The sequence below is a fragment of the Onychostruthus taczanowskii genome, unplaced genomic scaffold, assembly GCF_017590055.1.
Source record: "Onychostruthus taczanowskii isolate IOZ18803 unplaced genomic scaffold, ASM1759005v1 scaffold60, whole genome shotgun sequence".
Taxonomy (NCBI): domain Eukaryota; kingdom Metazoa; phylum Chordata; class Aves; order Passeriformes; family Passeridae; genus Onychostruthus; species Onychostruthus taczanowskii.
This window is the reverse complement of record NW_024503680.1, coordinates 3,949,841-3,968,708: the sequence shown is the minus strand read 5'-3', so window position 1 is coordinate 3,968,708 and position 18,868 is coordinate 3,949,841. Positions and strand designations below refer to the sequence as shown.

The following is an 18,868-nucleotide window of genomic DNA, read 5'->3' as shown; positions in this document are numbered from 1 at the left end:
AAACATTACCTGGGAGAACTTGTAGCCTTCTCCCTGTCCCACCTCCAACCAAAAAGATCCCTAAGGTGAAGCAGCTTTTCCAACTGCCTGTTCCTTTGGGAATAAACAGCTGCAGAGGGTGTGAGCTGAGATCCAAACGCGTCCTCAGTGTTTGCTAGGACTGTGCCTAGGCACATGACCACTGGCAGGAGGGATCCGTGCTGAGCTGGCTGGCTGTGGAGCCTGGTGGCGTAATATGAAGAGACAAGGAGCACTGCTCAGGGCTTAAAAAAGTAGCTAAGATCTGAAGACAGCACACGTGGGTAATGGTAGGAGCCAGCCTGGAACACGCTGTGGGGGAGTTTGCTGACCTGCTCTGCTCAGGACAGCCGTGTGTCACTAACCCTTCAGTTCACCACAGCACCCAAGGCCATGAGGGAGGGATTTGTGCTGGGTTACTACCCTTCCTTATTACCCTCACTTCGTCACACAGAGGAACTGATAAAAATCACTGCTGGTGCAGCCAGGGAGCCCAGCTCCCATAAATGTTCAGCTCTGGACACTCGGCAGAGGTGGGGAGCAGTAGATGGTGAGGAACAAGAGCACACAGATTGGGTCAAATGTGCAAAGGGTGGTCCATACCATGGCATCTGCCAGACAGGAGACAGCCTCAGCAGCGCAAGGTGGCCAGAAGTACTCCATGCCCCTGAACCCTCTAAATGCCACCTGTATTTGTGTGCATGTGGCCATGACCTCTCTACACGTCCTTCCAGGTAATGCAGCCACTACAAAAAAGCTTTCAAAACCAGCTTTCTGTATTGTGGCTACAAATACTGCTCACTCACCTGTTAACTTCCTCTCCAAATAAGCACAATATGCCGAGCTCCTGGCAATCATACCCCTCAACACATACCTCTTCCACCAAAAAAACCCCTTGTGTGGCACAGGACAGTGTTTTCCCTCCCTGGGAAGTTCTGCTGTGATAGGATGGAGAGGAGTCAGTCTGCCTGGCCTGGGGACCACACACGTTGCCCATCCATCTCACATCTGCACGCACAATCCTTCATGCAAACTGATCTTGGGTTTCTGGAAACAGAAGAGAAAATTAAACCAAACCCTAATGTACTTTTCAACCTTGAGAACAAATTCGTGTAACTTTACTGATGACATTTTTAAAGTGCATTGTGTAGATCCACCTCCCTTCCTCACACACACAGAAACGTTCTGTGACTGCATCTCAAGAGAATAAGAGGAAATGCAGTCATAAAAATCATATGATTCTAAACTCATGGCCATAAAACAGCTGCCTTCATTTTGCCCTTCAAGTGTTTCCTTTCAAGACGCTGACATTCTCCTCTCTGGAATAATGCAGAAAATCCGTGGGTATGTGACACTCTGAGAGAGCAACAGGACAAATGGGCCCAGAGAGCAAAAATGCACCACTGAAATCTCCTTTCCTGAAACTTCACCACAAGGGAGAGAAGCAGAAGCAAAATAAAATGCATGTTGAGAAACACATTTGTGCTGGGCAATGAATTCTCACATTCCAGGTGTGTCAGTTGCATTCTCCACATAAAAAATACAGTTGGCAGAGAAATAACACAGGCGGGCCACCATTGTTCCTAACCTAGTGCTCAACTGTGAAGGATTACCTAACACTCATGTTGAAAATCAAAATAAACAGCTGTCAGTTACCAACACAACACAAACTTGCTGGAAGTGGAATGGAGTGTCCAAATGCAACACATTTGGAGGGCGAAGGGACTTGCACTTTTACATGGCACATCAAGAAATGTCTAGATAATCATGAGAAGACCATACACAAGGCCCTTCAAACAACTTGATCATAAATTCTGTTGTACTAATCAGGAAGAGATTCTCCAGCCAAGCTCAGCACAGTTCCTACAGGCAAATTTTTAAAAAGAGCTTAGAGCAGGATTCTCAAGCAAAAAGAAACCTTAAGTAGAGTTTTTAAAAATCCCAACTTCCAAAGTCCATTCAGTACACTGAACTCCTTGGAAAAACACACCTGGACACCATGTGGGTGGAGGAAGAGGAGTGACTAAAAACTCTCATCCCATGGTTTGAGTCACTTAATGTCGAATTATTCTGGAAATGTGTGCTCTTAGCCTTGCTGTCCCTTTAGCAAAGGTGACCTTAGCACAACTTCTATCTTCCAGTCAAGAGGGAAATGAACCCCAGCAAAGGTCATTCAGACAGCACCACCCTTTGTACACCAGCTGGTAAAATACAGACCACCTAAATAAACAGCTTCCTGTTTTAGGCAGTGATTCCTGGGGAGTAAACAGTACCCTCCTAGACAGCTATTTTTTGTGTAAGGAATCTGTGGCTAAATAGGGTATTCTTTTCCTACACTCCTGATAAAGAAGTGACCACAATAGTTTCATGTGATCTGGGTACACCCTCAAGTCATCAGCTGCGTCCTGGGCGTATCACTTCTCCTTCCACCTGCTCTCTTCACAACACGCAGGTGGCACACACAGAACAGTCACTGGTTAAAAAGGACATTCTAACCAGGAGTCAGGCAAGCAGCACCCACTGTGGCACCCTAGAAATCATGGTCTTTGTGTTTCAACATCCTTTTCCTCTTTAACACGCTTCCTCCACAGCTGTCTCCAACTTTTTGTTTAAACAAAAGAGGAAGAAAAGAGAAATTAAGAAGGCTGTTTAATTCCCCAATACTGTTTGTTTTCCAGGTCCACTTTAAACCTTATTCCACAGAGCAGGAGTGGGGGGCAAGGCGCCCCATGGGGAGAACACCCTCTTTTCCAGGAGAAGTACACAGTCCCCTATGCTGGAGCAGCCTGGAGAGAAGACAGAGCCAAATCAGGAGCAGGAACAAACAAACATGACCATGAAAGATGCTGTCACAAAGTCAGACAGGAAACAAGTTCACAAACTGGGTTGCAGTTGAGTCACAGCACAAATGTCTTTGTGCCACAGCCCTCCCCGTGTCCATATGGGAGCTCTGCCTCTCCAGGGCAGGGGGAGCCTCAAATCACACCTCAGGCTCCCCTGCTGCTGTGGCTACTCCATACCTTCAGTCACAAGGGCAGAGAGGAGCCTCAAATTCCAAAGCAATTCAAGTCAACACCTCCCAAAACATCGGCTTACATCGTATGACAGTGTGGACTTTTGGATAAGTCAGATATTTGGCTGTGGAAAGACACCCAGCAATGATACCTACCTCACACTAGCTTGGAGTTTCAGTCAGCTTTTCCTGAACTGACAAAATTTTTGCTGGCAAAGGAAAGTTAGTCCTATGAGGGACTTTAAAAGAAATAGGTAAGTGAGCATTAATATCTAAGTGATGGCTTGCCTGTCTCTGAGAGCCAAACACAGCAGATTTCAGGAAAGGAAACCAATTTCTACCAACAGAGGAAGTGTCAAGGCTCACAATTTATGCTCAGCAATGTGTTGGCAGCAGACAGCACTGACAAGGCTGGGATTTTCCCCTGTTCATTTCTGCACTGGCTGCGGCTGGAGCTTCTGCAAAAATAAATTCTCCAAAGGCCTAAGTGAGAACTCAGCTATAGTGGCCCACGTCCACCAGACATGTGCCTCTGCCTTGCACAATCTTTCCTAGGAGATGGTCCGGGAACAGGGAACAAAATGTGTCAAACCTAGCTCAGCACAGAAATTCACAGAATGAGGAAAGGAAAACATACAGCAGAGCTGCATAGGGAACTTCCCATAAGAGGCATGGAAAAAACGTCATGAGAGCCTGTCAGAGATCATAATCTGTGTTCCCATAGCCAGCATATTCCACACCCACGAGTGATGTGAGCCTACCACCTCCCTCAGAACCTGGATTTCCCTTTTTATTCCTTCTCCTCTCTTTTCCAGGTGAAAACACTCGACCGAAACAGCCCGGGGGTGCCTCCTCTCCTTTTTCCAGCAAAGATTTTATCTCTGAAATGCTCCGTTGTCCCACACAGCCTTGGGGATTTTGCGATTAAGTCAGTGACAATTCTTATACCTGAAGCCAAGCAAGCAGGATGGCTCAGAACAAGCCCCAGCAGCCAGGATCTGATCACAGAAAGGGTACAGTGAGCATGAGAGTGTCTGGCTCCTGGCCATTTCATAAGGCTAAATAGAAGAAATCAGCATGTATCAGAAGAAACCTCCCAAAAGAAGCCAACCCAGCCCTGTAACAGAAAGGTGCTGCCAGGGCACACCAGGACTCAGAACAACATCCCGGCACCCGACGGCCCAGAGCTGAAATGAGCACAGCTGGGCAGCAGCTGCCAGGAGCCTCGGCACCTACAGGAACTGGCCTGGAAATGAAAGGAAATACTCGGGGACAATAATTTCTTGTATGGTTGGTATTTGTGCCTTTAGCAAGGGCTGCTCGGCCAAGTTACTGAACACACTGACACCAGTGCAGATGGGCAGGGGCAGCGGCTGGGGAAGCCTCATCTCCAAAATCCTCTGTTGTCCCACAAAACCTCGGGAATGTCACTGTTCACACCGCGACAATTCCCATACCTGAAGCCAAGCAAACACGGCGGCTCGCTGAGGCCACCAAACCGAGCCGATCACAGAGGGGACGGGGAGCACGAGGGACTCTGCCTCTTTCAGCAACTTTTATCCAAGTTACCGAAGGCAGCGACCCGGGGCAGGGGACAGGGCTGGGGACGCCCTTGGCAGGCAGGTGTGGGAGAGCTGGTGCTGGACACGGGCACACCGGGCACGGAGGGCAGCCGGGTCGGAGCTGGGAGTCGGGGGCAGCGAGCGGGGTCGGGATCGAGCGGGATCGGGGCAGCGGGCGGGGGTCGGGATGGGGATAAGCGGGGTCGGGATCCAGCGGGGGTCAGGATCGGGATCCAGCGGGGGTCAGGATCGGGATCCAGCGGGGTCGGGATCGGGATCGAGCGGGGGTCAGGATCGGGATCCAGCGGGATCAGGATCGGGATCGGGATCCAGCGGGCTCGGAGCCGCGGGCGGGGCTGGGGCCAGCAGCGGGTCCTCCCCCCCGCCAGGGGTCGCTCTGGCGCGGCGGCGGCGGCACTTCCGTCGCGGGCGGCGGGCGGGCGATGGCGGCGCAGTTCCGCAGCTACGTGTGGGACCCCGCGCTGATCGTGGCGCAGATGGTGCTGCTGCAGGCGGGATACTACAGCTCGCTCGGGCTCTGGCTCGCCCTCCTCGGCACCCTGGGCAGCACCGGGCCCTCCCTCCAACAGGTGTTCAGCGACGAGGTGAGGGCGCGGCCCGGGAAGCCGCCGTGGGCACAGGCCGCTGGAGCGGGGGGATTTGCTGGGGCTCTCCTGAGGGAGACAGAGCCCGCTGCCGTGTGGGCATTCCCGGTGATAGGGACAGTCCCTGGGAGCACCCCGGAGTGCTGCCCCGTGTAGCAGCCCCCCAGTGCTGACCTGCTGTCTTGTGTAGGTGCCCCAGTGTGGGGGTAAAGCCGTCCCTCTGAACAGGTGGTGCCCGGCTAAGACAGCACTAAGGTGCCTGGGGGGAGGTAGCCCTTATATAGGGACAGTCACCTTGTACAGATGGTGGCCCTGTGGAGAGGGAGCACCTCGCTCTGTAGGTGATACCCCTTATAGAGATACCCTTTATAGGTACTCCCGGTATAAAGACAGCTCCCCTGCCCCCTAGGAATAGCCCCTCTGTGCACCCACATCCTCCACCCCCAGTTTAGGCGGCTCCCCTCAGCACAGAACCAGACCTTTCCCTTTCCCGTAGGTGCCCCCAGACAGACAGACAGACAGACAGACATGTCCAGCTCCTCCTGTAGATCCTGATCCATGCAGGGCTGTGCCACGGGAGACTCGGGCTGCGATTTGTGCCGCGGGTTCCTACTAATAGTCCCATGTAGATTTTAGGCTTCTCAACCCCGCCGGGGAGGCTCTCCATGATGGCTTTCATCCTCAATGCACTCACCTGGTAAGTCTGCAGCTAGCTGGAGCGCCTGCATCTTGTCCTTTCGTACCATTAAGCTGTAAAAGAATTCAGTGTGGTGTACTGCCTCTCTCCAAACATCTCCCAAAATCCCTGTGCCTTCTTAAGCATGTCTGCTGAGGGCAGTGGGGAACTGCTGACTCTTGGCTTTCTAGAACCTGGAAAAGTCTTCACTGCCTCAGTTTCCCAGCTGGGAATGAGATTTGCTTTTGTGGGAGATTTTACTAAAAGTTAGTATTAATGGATCTCAGCAAACACTGATCTATAAACACGAATGTATTAGGAGATAGTCTATAAATTCCTGCCTGTTCTCTGCATTGAAATCTAATTTTCCTGCCATCATGTAATTAAAAAGCTGTAAGCCTGCAAGTCTTGCTGCAGCAGCCAGGAGAGAGGTCAGAAACAGCCCATTCTTAAAATATTTGAAGAAGTTTTAAACCCACTGCATAATCAGCACTGACAACTGCTGATAGCTCTTGCTGCAGCACCTTTTCCAAAGGCCTGGTGGAGCTCATTGATCCCTTGCCTTTCCTTTGCAGTGCCCTGGGCTTGCTGTACTTCATCCGCCGAGGGAAGCAGTGCCTGGATTTCACCGTCACCGTTCACTTCTTCCACCTCCTGGGCTGCTGGATCTACAACTCGCGCTTCCCCTCGACGCTGACGTGGTGGCTGGTGCACATCGTGTGCACGGCGCTGATGGCGGCCATCGGGGAGTACCTGTGCATGAGAATAGAGCTCCGGGAGATCCCCCTCAACTCCGCCCCCAAATCCAACGTATAGACAGACTGCCTCCGGCAACCACATGCTGCGTTTGGTCATTGTTCCCAGCACAATGCATCCAATGCCTCAGAATCATCCCTCGAGAAGCACAGCAGGTCTGTTTAGACTTTATGATTTTTTTTTTTTTTTTGGACCTCGGTGACTGCATGAGTGTGAGCGTCTCCTCTGGCATCGGCTGACAGCGGGGGAGGAGCAGATGTTTATTTTGTTAACACAAAGTATTAATATGACTGGATGGAGAGTGTGCCCTTAAACTCTTCGCTCACGAGACTGTTGAAAGCCAGGTAGCAAAACTTGGTGTGTGAGGAGCATTTGGAATTGAACTATGTGGGAGTGCCCTGAATGGGTAACACAATGGTCAGCTCTTCTTGCTGGAGCTGGCACGGTGAGCAGTGGGGCTGGGAGCTGCTCTTCCAATCTGACACTTCTTTGGGCTTTGCCTGGGAAAAAGTCAAGGAAGTGAATGTGAGGAAGTCAAGGATGGGGAGAAAGAAAATAGTTATACTTACCTGAATCACCAGCTGAGACACTAAATAATAACCTGTAACGTTAGATGGGTTTGTTTGCTGTTTCCATGTTTGATACACAGAGGTGACAGACAGCAGTTTGCTGAAGAAATCTTTTGTAATAATAAAAATATAATGTTGCTGTGAGTGTTATGGCTCTCCTGGGAAGCTGAGCACTTCAAGAAATACCAGAGTGTCTGTATCATGGCAACAGAAGGATGCAGCCAGAGAACACTTGGCTGTGAGGTGCCCACTGTCTGGGGCACATAAAATTTCCTACAATAAACATTTCATACCTCTGCTCTGAAAGGAAGGCATCACTGAGTGCTGTCTTGGGAAGTCAGCTGGCATAACCCCACTTCAGAGGGAGTGTCAGCAGTCCAGGATCTCCACATGTCCAGCCTGAGCCTGGAGCTGCCCTGGGGAAACCTGCAAAAGTGTCCTGGAGCCATGCTGCTCTTCCCCCTTGGATGGGCTTTCCCATCAGGCTTCAGCAGTCCAGCAACAGGTCTTGCTTGGTAGAGGTGATGTTAAGTAAGAGACTGTTGTTATTTCTTGAATATTTAGAGGTCCTTCAAATAAACTTCACCAGGCAGGTACATCCCCTTACTGCTGAGGGTCCAGAGCTGGGTAATTCCTCCAGATCCAACAGCCCAAGCAAGCAGCCCCACATCCTGCCTGGTTTCCACTGAGGGATGGCCATGTTGTGCAACCCCAAACAAGGGCAAAGCCAGGTCTAGAGACAGATTTTTCTCCCATGCAGCATCTTGCTGCAGTAACTTCCCTTTGTATGTTAGTATTTGTAAGTTTTAATTTGCATAAATCGTTTGCTAATTCAGTTTGTTGAAAAGTGGTGGGATGATGTGAGACTGATAAACTCTCTGAAGCTGCTCTTTTGAGTTCTGTCATGGGGCAGCTGAGCTGTATTTCAGTCCCTGCTCTCCCACTCAGACACTGTAAATGGGGGCAGGATGACATCCTGCTGCTTTACATACTCAGCAGGTCTGCAAAGGAGGATTTCTGTCTAAACAAGTGTAACCTGCACTTTTTAATTTATACTGGGGGATTTCACCAGGAGTCCTTCCTGAGCAAAGCCCCTGTAAGCAGGGTTTCAAACAGCAGCAGCCTTTCAGAGGCAAGAGTTTACACAAGTGTTTCTCTGGGCAGGAGCCAGCCTGGAGGCCACCCCGAGGTCACTTCCTAGGGCTGCCCCTGCAGCAAGACAGTCCATCCCTTCCCAAAATCTGCTCATTTTTCACGTACAAGGATACTTGCCTTTCTCCCAGTCACCTCAGCCTGGATATGAACTGGTCTCCAGTAGGTGCCAGTATCTGCCTCAGAAAGGAGCCAGGAGTGTGCTGTGCTTGGGATCAGGGCGGGGAGCAGAGGGCAGTGCTGCCTCGGGGTGACGAGTACTGCCGTGCTCTTAGTCATGTTTTAAGACTCCTGCAGGGTCATTTTATCCTCTGCTGCTTCTTGGTGCTATTCTTGAGAAAGAACATCCCAGTCCTGCAGGGACAGGGAAGGCTTGCAGGTTTACTTCAAGGCTTAATACCGCACCAAAGCCTTGTGTGAACTCCTGTGTTCAGGGCTGTTCTTGAGGCAAGCGGGAGCTGAGGATCCATTACAGTGAATTTGAGAGCAAGGAGACAAAGCCACGTTCTTCCAGCTGCTCCCAGAGTTGCTGTGGGTCTGTATTAACAGAGCTGCCACCTTTGTTCTCCTGCAAGAACAAAGGTGAAGCCTTTGGACTAAGGAACATTTAACCCATTTCTTTTTGAATACCCAAGATAGGCTGTAACAGCTTCAGCGGCTTCCCGGGGGGGAAATCTGGGGACAGCTTTGTATCTGGAGAAACTCACAGCAAAGCCATGAGAAGAATCCTTGACAAATGGGGCTTTAACACTGAGGGCTGCAGGACATCCCAGAAGCTGCACTGCACCACCATGAAGTGTGCTGTAGGATCAGAAATCTTTCTGAAAGGCTGCTGACTGCCTAGGGGAAATGAACCTGTGTATTACTTTTTTTTTTTTTTTTTTTTTTTAAGGACTTCTACTTTAATTGTCCTAGTCATAGAGGAAGTTCTGCTAAAAATGAAATACTGATTGAGGAAACTCATCACTCCCATACTGTGAGACCTAGTTTTCTCTCACATGCTTTCAGTCAGATTTAGAAGCACCTTTGGCTTACAAAAAAAATCTGCTGCTCCATACCAGAACAGTGGCAGATGGTCTTTGTTTCTTAATGAATCTTTGGGGGTTTTTTTTGTGTGCAATAGTTGAGGGATTTGCTTCCAGGGAAGATATGTCCCAAGACCTGTTCTTCTCAGAGACAGTGGCAATCATCCATTTGCATCCATAGTTTTGCAAAAAGATTTCTTGCCAATCTGATTCTTTTACCTTCCCTTTCCCCAAAGCTGCTTCAATGCAGAAAATTTTAAGAGAGGAATTGCCAAATTCAAAGAGAAGGCAAGGGTTGTGGGATTTTATGGGGCTGTGCTTACTTCTTTTCCAAACGGCATTAAACAGTTGTTCTAAACAAAGAACAGGTACAGGATTCAGAGCCAAAATACTCCAGTCTTGGTTGTACATGACTCTCCCCTGCTTCAGCTTTCTCTAGCCACTAAAGTTAACAGGGGAGGGGGGAACAGGATCAAAGAAAAAACAGTGCTGTTGGTGTGGAGTACAAAGAAAGAAATGAAGCTGAATCTGAGTGGTTCACTCCAGGTTTTACCATGCTCTGATTTACCTTTCTCCACTGCTCACCCTAAGGCTTTGTGCCCCAGATGCTGAGTACTGAATACATAAGTAACAACTTGTGCACTGAAGTGCTGTCTGAACACCAGCTGCTCTGCCCTGCCTTATTTCTTGGAATTTGCTCCAATTTCTTCATTATCTCCTGCTGCTGCTGCAGGAGCAGAGGGTCGAGGGATAGTGAAGGTAAGAGGAAGAACACGTGAATGCCAGAGGGAAGCTGCATGACTCAACACCAGTGTTAGGACTAAGATCCTTTGCTCTAGAAGCTTGCCCAGTGCCTGGAATGCTTCTGGTGGGATCTGTGGGGTTAGCAGGGCCCTGGTTTCCCTGCTCACACTGAGCACACACCCCAGGGCCCTGTGCAGCCAGGCAGGGCACAGAGATCCATCGGCATCCTTAAAACACAGACTGCCTTGGGCTAACCAGTAATGTTGTGTTTCTCCAACCTACTCAGAAACCACTTGCAAACGTCTCTCTGTTCCAAATTGTACTTCCATGCTTGTACTGAAGCTGCAAACTGACAAGACTGAGCCACAAAGGAGACAAGAGGAGACTGTGCTGTCGAGCAAGAGTCAGGACAAATAACTTCTGCCATGCTGTTGGCTCTACAACAAGCTTTAATACTCTGGAATTACACACTTCTACCCACAGCTGCTTACAGGTACTTTGGGGAAAGCTTTAAAGCAGAAGAGTTGCTATAAATCCCTTTTGTCCTCCTAGCTTGATACTCCCTCTCCCCCCAAATATTTTTCACCTCTGTCCATAGAAAAGGGATTTACACATAACACAGAAGTTAGTCAGGAATTCAGATGTGTGCAAGAGAAGTCATGCAACTGTGATTATTGTTCAGCAGGGGTTTTACCACGTCCTCAAAGAAGAAAGGCCAGTACAGGGCAGTAAGGTCTCCCTTCAGCCTGTGACAGGACAGACACCATCCCCTGCACCTCATGGAGGGGTGGGAAGAACACCCATCTTGTTTTGAGTGTCCAAATCAAAACCCTGGAGAGTTGATCTGGTGGAAAGAGTCAGCAAAGTAAACAGGTTTCCTTCCAGTTGCCATAAAAGAGTGCAGAAGTATCCAGCATTCATAATTTTCCAGAATTTATCATTTCTCCCCAAATCCTGTGCCCTGTATTTACAAGTTCCCAAATCTCCCGACAGCCAGATCTGTGCCTGTGCCTTGAGGCAGAAGGGGGAGAGGAGTTACTCCAAATTACAGAGACATTTCAACACCCTGGAGATGCTGCCAAGCTCTTCCATGTCTCACAGGCGCAGGATGGAGCCGGGAGTTTCTGAGCTCCACACAGTGTATTCCTCAAAGGTTTGGAAAATAGATCTGAAAGATGCCACGCCACACACTGCCACCACTTTTGTTGGGATACTCACAGAGCTGCAGTTTATAAGTTCAGCCAAGTGACGATGAGGGGGATGCTGAGGATGGAAATGTTGGGAACGCGGGTCCAGGCAGAGCTTTGGGCCATGCTGGGGCTGCAGAGGTCAAACAAACTGCCTTGAAATTTGTTTTTTCGGGACTCCCTTCTCAGCATCTCCCAGACAGCTGCTGCTTCCTTCTGGCAGTCCCAGAGCACTGTCAGGGCACAGGTGTGGAATTCATCCCAATACCTGCAGCCAGGGAGACACCACACTGTCAGTCCCTTTGCACTCCCACAGTGTGGGATGCCAGGGAGAGCCTTGCTGCCCTGAGCCTGCCCCCTGAGCAGCAGCAGCCTCGTGTTTTGTGCAAGTTTCCCAGACTATTCATCCCCTCCATCATCTGCCAGAGCATCTTGGCTAAACTTCCAAATCTCAAAACACTGAAATTATTTATTCCTTTCCCCCCCTCCCCCTTTTCTCTGGAAGTCAATAAAATCCATTATTTACCATCAGCAAATGTTTCCCTGAGTATCTCACACAGGCTGCAAACAAAGGCCCAGCACATCTCATTCATCACTTTCTCCAAGCAGAGTCAAGGGCACATGGGAGCACAAAGCATGGAGAAGGACAAGAGCTCCCACAGGCTGTCTCAGCTTTTCCTGAGGTACAGGCAGGGGCAGGAGGAGTTATTCACTGTGTTCTCATTAGAATAATCTCCATTTATCTGCTGGGTGTTACTTTCACAAGTAGAAGCTGTTGAGTGGAAAGAGGGTTTTGGAGACTACCAGAGGGAAAAGATAAAACAGGCAAAGATAACCCATGGTCCTGCAGGAATAAAGCAGGAGCTGCTCTGCTGTCCTGTCCCACATGGGCTGGGCTGGGCACCACGCCCAGCTCCCTGCAGACCGGAGTCTAGAGGACAGGAGCAATTGCTCTGACACCTTCTCTGTCTCTGCCAACACACCAGGCACACATGTCACCTGTCAGGAAGGGGATGCAGTCCAGCTGGCTGAGAGGGGACACTGTGCACCTGTAAAGGACAGCACGGTGCTGTCTGAGTGCACTGTGCTGGAGGTGACACTTTGTGCAGACAGACAAACCTGAGCACTCTGCTTGCTTAGACCCGGGGCTTACGTCAGAACGCCAGCTGTGAGGGAGTTCATTAAACAGAGTCACTGTGGCAGAATAAACGTCCCCAGATAATGAGAAAAGCTGGTGCCAACCCTGGCAACCTCCAGCACTCGCTCCCGACCTGCAGCAGTAGCAGGCAGCTCTGACAGGTAAGAGTTAAACCTGACCTATGTCTTCAGGCAACACAAGCTCAGGAAGGTGAAGGGGAACAGCAGCTCTGGCCTGGATCTGCTTTCAGCTGGGAGGGCAATTCCCAGCCTTTCACCCTTCACAGCCCCCATCTGCTCAGGCAGGCAGGCTGCTGGCAAGTGCCCTGCCAGGCCGGCTCTGGGCAGCACTGCACACGAGCTGAGACACCACCAGCCCCCCAAGCAGCTCCTGGCTCCCTGTCCATCCCTCACCCACCCTCCTGGAGAGGGGACCAGCTCCAGAAATGTTTTAAAACAGCCATGGATAAGGCTGAGCATCAAAGGTAAATAATTCAGAAATATTTCCTGGCAGGAAGCTGGGACATCATCAGCTTCCTGCCAGGGAAGATCCCAGGACCTGTTTGGGGATGGTCTGTGCCTCTGAGCTGCAGGAAAAACTCAGCTCACACGTTTCACATGAGCTTCAGCAAAGGAATCACTCCTCCAGCAGCCAGCAGCAGCATGGGCTGGGCTGGGCTGACTGCTTGGGTATTTTCTAATACCAAGAAGCCTCTTTTAATAAAACCCCAAACAAACCAAAAAGTATCAATTCTATCCAAACCAGAGCAGTTCCCACTGGAACCCACCCAGGCAGGCCCCAGAGAGGCTGTTCGTGCCGATCCAGGCTGTCTCCTGGAGAAGGGGGAATACAGAGCAGGTCACAGCCTGCAGGGTGGTTTCCCGCAGCTCAGAAAGCACGACCCCAGGGCACTCAGCCCTCCACCTTGCTCTGCCAGGTTTCCACCGCCCCCAGGCACGTGGGTTTTCCCTTCATTGCTACCTGCATTTTCTGGTAACTCCTGTTTACTCCCCACAGCTCGCTCTGGAGATTCAAAGCTGCCTCCATTTATCTCTGTGAACATTTTACATCCACCTTGCTGCTTCTCATCATCTGCTTTTTAATCGAACTTTTCCCCAAACCTGCCCAACACCACCCCTCATTGCCCAGCTCTTCTTCAGTTCTGTTAAAGTTAACATCCTCCCAATATCTCAGGGCACCACTACAAACTCGGGCAAACCAGGGCTGGGACAAATCCAACCCTGAGGATGAAGGGTCTAGGCAGGGAGGGAGAAAGCTTGGTTTGGGCTGCACGTGGTGGCCGGTGCAGGCTGCCCCCGGCAGCGCTGGGCACCGGGGCAGAGCACTGCCTGAAACCTGGGGTCCAGGGGAGATTTTCCGGGGGTGCAGAGCGGGTCGGGTCCCTCCAGCCCCGCTCCTCCTGGCTGCAGGCATGCAGGGACTGATGGGACCAGTGCTGGGGGCTGCAGCTGCTGCCAAGGACCAGGGATACAAACTCCTGTGGGAGAGATGGATGGACAGACGGACAGAGAAAAGAAGCTCGCTGGGTCAATCTGAAACCGGAGTGAGGTGTGGAGCACATGTGTGTGTGCAGGCACGACGGGACTCGAGAGGGCAGGAGACCGGACAGGGACAATGCCAGAAGCCAGGCTGGCCGTGCACCGGACTCACCTGCAGACCCGGCGCAGCCCCTGCAGCTCCATGCCCTCCTCCTCCTCGTACGTGGCCATGCTGTCCCCCAGCTTGAGGACGCAGTCCGAGAGGCCGCGGTAAGCGTCGGCGCAGGCGGGTCCCGCTGCCAGCAGCCCGGCCAGGTGCCCTGCCAGCACCGGGGGGCGAAGTGAGCACCGGCACCTCTGGGGACAGAGCCCACCCCCGTCCCGGGGTGCTCCGGCTGGGCGAGCGGCCCCTTCTATGCGGGACAGCGTCGAGCCCCCGCCGCCCCCCGGCTGTGCCCGGCGTCGTCGGGGTCTGCCCAGAGCCCGGTGGACACGGGGGGACCCCGAGCCCAGTCGGCCCGGGCTGCCACCCCGACACCGGAACCTGCGGCGGGGGACAGCGACCGGGGGGAGGACGGCCCGCGGGAGCCGCCGGGGGGAGACGAAGGGAGAGAGGGAGGGAAGAAGGGGACACATCACCGCATCACCCCCTCCCCCCGGACACCGCCCGGTCCCTCCGCCCCGACCCCCGCCCGGACATCCCCTCACCCAGGGCGAGGAGCAGCACGGCCGGGCCCCGCCGCTGCCCCATCCCTCCGCCGGGCTCGGCTCCAGCCCCGCTCCGCTGCCGGTGCCGGTGCCGGTGCCCGCACCACCGGGGCCGGCAGCGCTCCCCTCCCTCCCGCCTCCGCGGGGAGGGCACCCGTCCCCAGTCGCCGCTAATGAGCGGCTTCGGCCGCGGCTAATTAAGGAGGGGGCTGGGCCGAGGCTGTCGAGCGTCCAGGGGCACCCCCGGCCCCTCACCCCGCAGCCCCGGGATCCCGCAGCCCTGCACCTCCCTGCATCGCATCTCGCAGGGACCCTCTGCCAGCGCCCACCGCCGCCCACACTCTGCATCCACCTCCAGGAACCAGCACCCACGGCGCCCCGGTACCATCATCCTCACCCCAAAGGCCCCCACCCCCTGCCCACCGCAGCCTCTGCTGCCCACTCCAGCTGTGACACCAGTGGCGGACATGGGACAGTGCCCGCTGCCAGCAGCAGGATTCCGGGCAGGGCGAGGATCTCTTTGCTTGGCTTGAGTCTCTTGAACAACACAGGAGAACGCAATGAAGGGTGGGAAGAAAAACCCAGAGCGTTTGAAGGGTCAAAGGACTAAACATCAGCACCTACAGCTCCAAACCTTCTGCCCAGACCCTGGCTCAGCAGTTCCCAAGGCTGCATGGTCTTTGTGGCATCAGTTGGGATTTTACATGTCTGTGGCTTGATCCCAGCTCTTGCTCCAGGAATCCCTTTGGCTCCAGCAGGAAGGGGAATAGAAAGTTTCCTGCCTGTTTTGATGGCGTTGCTGTGGAAGCTGGTGATGTCAGACCCCTCTCTTTGCTGGTGACAGCTTTGCTCTTGGGGAACTGCTTTGCACCAGCCCATGAACATGACCAGTACCAGGACCCTCATAAGTGGGACCCCTCTGTGCACGGGTACCCTCACCCCCGGGGCAGTTGTGCCACCACACCCACACACCTCAGCCTCAGGAACCCAGAGCAATTGGAAACCACAACTCTGCAAACTGCAGGTACCCAAATCTAATGCAAAAAGAGCTGGGGTGTGAAAACCAAAGACTATTTCTTTGCAAAAGGTCAACAAAAACAACGAACTACAACATTTATTTACAGATGAGTGCCATGTGCTGCATCTTCATCAGCCCTGGAAGTAAATCAAGCAGCATGTTCATTTCATTAGGCACATTCCATTTGCCACCAGCCTGGGACACGCAGGGGAGAGCCTGGCCCAGAGATGTCACCACATGCCCACAGCTACCTGCAGGGACAAGCCAGCCCCAAGGGCTGTTCCCGAGAACCTGCACAATGCCCCAGGACACACAGGGCTGCTCCATGGCACCGAGAGCAAAGTCTGTGCAGAATAGCTCAGCTGCCTGAAAGAAGTGGGATATGATGAAGAGGAAATTCCTCTGGGACAGGCACCCTCTTCCTTGCTCTGCCTGCTCCTTTGGCCGAGGCTGGTGTCCTGCTGCCTGCACAGCACCTCCCAGCCCTACCTGCTCTCGTGCCAGCAGCTGGCAAGCAGGAATGTCTGTATGGCATGGGGCCCGAGGACGTGGGGACATGACACCCCCGGGGCTTGGCAGGAGCCTCTCCCAGCAGCACACAGGGACTGTTAGCACTGCGACAGGGGGTCTTCCCTCGGGACAGGGCACGGCCAAGGAACTGGCTGGTTCCAGGCACAGAGTGCTGGTGCAAACCCCATCCAGGCCCCCCCACCTCGCCTCGCCTGCGGAGATTCTCGTTTCTCGGCAGCCACATTCCTTTGAGGGTGTTTATGGCTTTTCTGTCTCCCCGCTGTCCCAGGCTAAAATCGCCCCTTTTAAGGGAGCCGCAGGACCACGGGTTGCTGGAGCTTTGCCGGCTGCAGGCTGCTCCCTTGCAATGTGTCTCCTCATTTACTGGAAAAGCAGCCTTGCCTTGCCTTGTTTTTTTTTCTTGACTCCACAATTTTCTGATGGAGTCAAGCTGCAGCTCACTCCCAGCCCCATCCACGCATGCCTCCCAGAGAATAAATCCATTTTCACCGGCAAGTGATTCACCTGTGCCTGGAACTGGTTTGCCTTTTCCTGAGCTGCCGATTCCTCCCCAGCTCCATCCTCACCCCGCAGCTCCCTGACTCACCTCCCAAACCTCTAATAAACGGGAAAAACCTGAGCAGGAGGAACAAGTCACCTTACATTTTCTCACAATGACAGGGGCACTTTGATGCTGCCCCCCCCGGGGTCTTTTGGCAGGAGCTGGACTCCGTGTCGTGGGGAGAAGAGGTGACATTCCGACCTGGGCTCGTGACCTGGGCATTTGCGGTAAGGGCGGGGGCTGTTGACACCAGACAGTGCTGAGAGCCTGCACGGGAGGCACAAGGGAGGCAGGGATGCTGCGGCAGCCGAGACAGACCCTGCAGGTTTCTGGCAAGATATTCTTAGGGCTCCGTACCAGAAGTGGAGACTCTCCACTGAGTCCAGCGTCACTTCTGTCCCCTCTCATCTTTTGGCCCGGGGCAGGCACGCTTTGCTAGGAGTAAAAAAAAAAAAAAAAAAACCTTATGTAGAGCTGGCTTGCCTGCAATGGTTTAATTGGAATAAAATGTGTGCCCCGCTGAGCGGCACGGCTTGTGCTGAAGAGCCAGGATGAGTCAGGCTCGGTGCCGATGATATCAGTGCTTTTCCAACGCCCTCCCGGCAAGGCAGGATGAAGGGGCCACGACAGCGAGGGATCTGGGAACGTGTCACTCTGCACGGGCAGCACCCATGTGTGCTGTCCCCGCAGCGGGATTCGGGATGCACTGAGCTCTGGGGACCTCGGGGTGCTCCGGAAACTCGTGTGCGCACAAACAGCCTCCACGCCTCGCAGCAGTGCCTGCTGCCAAAAGACACAGACGTGTCACATAGCAGAGACCTGAGCTAATTCCCCGGCCCTGCCTCCTCGCCCCTCCGCTGGCAGGGCCGGCCAGGGGGGCAGTCGGGACGGTGCCGACAGGCTGGTGCTGCCCGGAGGCCACACGGAGCTGTGGAGAAGCCAGCGCCGGCAGGTACCCAGCAGAGATTTGGTCATGCAGCTGCTCAGAGACCATAAGCCCCCACCCGTGCTACACCAGCCCGGTCCCCCCAAACCGCAGTGCTGGCACCCCGCACTATGGGCAAACATCAGGCAGGAAGGACTGGGAGTGCTTATGGACAGGGATAAAACATTTACGTGGACAAAATTCAAAACCACCGTGAAAGCTGAAGCCAGCCGCGGGGTGCAGGCTCCGGGTACCCAGCACAAAGCCGGTTTTCGGCAGCAGGAGGTCCCAGGGGACATAGGGGGGACAGCAAAGCAACAGTAGCCAAAATAGAGCTGGGACACAAACAATACCCAGTTATCTTTTGTTATGCAGACAGCGAGAGGAACACACTGAGAACGGGACAGGCGGGACACGCCACAGACACTGGAAACTCCCTTCCAGTCACAGCAAAAGTCACAGTGGATGTCCCCCACTCCGGCTTGGCACTGACCAGGCTCCGGGCAGAGCTGGCGCTGGGCACGGCGAGGCACTGACTCACCCTGCTGAGACACAGGAAGGAGGCGGCGGCCAAGTCCTCGGCCCTGCCAAGGAGCAGCCCCGATGTGCAGGGCTGAACGTGGGAGAAAGCACCCAGAGTGGGGTCTGCCGGGGATAAGGGTCTCACGAGGCCAGGAGTGAGATGGGAGGGCCCATCAATACATGATGCTGTCCTCTCTCCCGCGGGAATGCGTGAGCTGGGCATTTTGAGAAGATAAGCAAAGAAAAAGCAAGCATGAATGGTAACTGCTCTCCGTGCCCAGGCAGAGCCCCTGCCTCCCCCCGCCTCCCCCTGCCCACCTCCTGCCACGCGGGGCACATCTCCTGCCGGAGCAGGGCACCTGCAGCCCACCACCGCGGGCACTGATCTCTGCCTGGGCGGCTGTGGGGGGAGGGACCCTCTGCAGGGACCCACTCGGGACGGGGGACCCTGCATGGGGACACTCCGTGGGTCCCGGCAACGCAGAGAACCGGGTACCGCGCACGGAGACCCTGCTCTCATTGGGGACCCTTCACGGGGACCTTCTGATTCTCCCTGTGCACGGGACACCCCATCCCCGCCGCAGGACTCCCGGCGGCCCCGGGCTGCGGGTCCCCGGCGGGCGGGGGCGCGGTGCCGCGGTGATGGGCGCGCCGGTACCGCCCCGTGCCGCGCCGAGCG

General features: G+C 53.7%; 3 protein-coding genes across 5 annotated transcripts in view; 2 read left to right on the top strand and 1 right to left on the bottom strand.

Moving 5' to 3' along the window:
• The first annotated feature begins 4,379 nt into the window (after nucleotides 1-4,379).
• Nucleotides 4,380-7,505, top strand: SYS1 (SYS1 golgi trafficking protein). Of its 3 annotated transcripts, none has more exons than XM_041419340.1 (3): nucleotides 4,380-4,654; nucleotides 4,983-5,198; nucleotides 6,450-7,505. In XM_041419340.1, exons 2-3 carry the CDS (start codon nucleotides 5,037-5,039, stop codon nucleotides 6,867-6,869), a joined length of 582 nt encoding a protein of 193 aa, XP_041275274.1. In that variant the 5' UTR covers nucleotides 4,380-4,654; nucleotides 4,983-5,036; the 3' UTR covers nucleotides 6,870-7,505. The 3 variants fall into 3 exon arrangements, with proteins under 3 accessions (XP_041275274.1, XP_041275273.1, XP_041275275.1); XM_041419341.1 differs by lacking the exon at nucleotides 4,380-4,654 and adding an exon at nucleotides 5,828-5,895 and having other exon boundaries at nucleotides 4,875-5,198; XM_041419339.1 differs by lacking the exon at nucleotides 4,380-4,654 and having other exon boundaries at nucleotides 4,863-5,198.
• Nucleotides 7,506-9,517: 2,012 nt separating this feature from the next.
• Nucleotides 9,518-18,868, bottom strand: part of LOC121343761 — a 13,261-nt gene continuing 3,910 nt past the window's right edge. The window contains exons 2-6 of the mRNA XM_041419220.1: nucleotides 18,161-18,404; nucleotides 17,100-17,177; nucleotides 16,844-17,009; nucleotides 14,117-14,264; nucleotides 9,518-11,575 (exon numbers count right to left, since the gene is read on the bottom strand). Coding sequence (XP_041275154.1) covers nucleotides 11,350-11,575; nucleotides 14,117-14,264; nucleotides 16,844-17,009; nucleotides 17,100-17,177; nucleotides 18,161-18,404 — 862 coding nt within the window. The 3' untranslated portion in view covers nucleotides 9,518-11,349. The remainder of the gene's footprint in view (nucleotides 11,576-14,116; nucleotides 14,265-16,843; nucleotides 17,010-17,099; nucleotides 17,178-18,160; nucleotides 18,405-18,868) is intronic.
• The window catches only part of DBNDD2 (dysbindin domain containing 2), a 7,905-nt gene continuing 7,347 nt past the window's right edge, over nucleotides 18,311-18,868 (top strand). Inside the window, exon 1 of the mRNA XM_041419222.1 lies at nucleotides 18,311-18,449. Coding sequence (XP_041275156.1) covers nucleotides 18,443-18,449 — 7 coding nt within the window. The 5' untranslated portion in view covers nucleotides 18,311-18,442. The remainder of the gene's footprint in view (nucleotides 18,450-18,868) is intronic.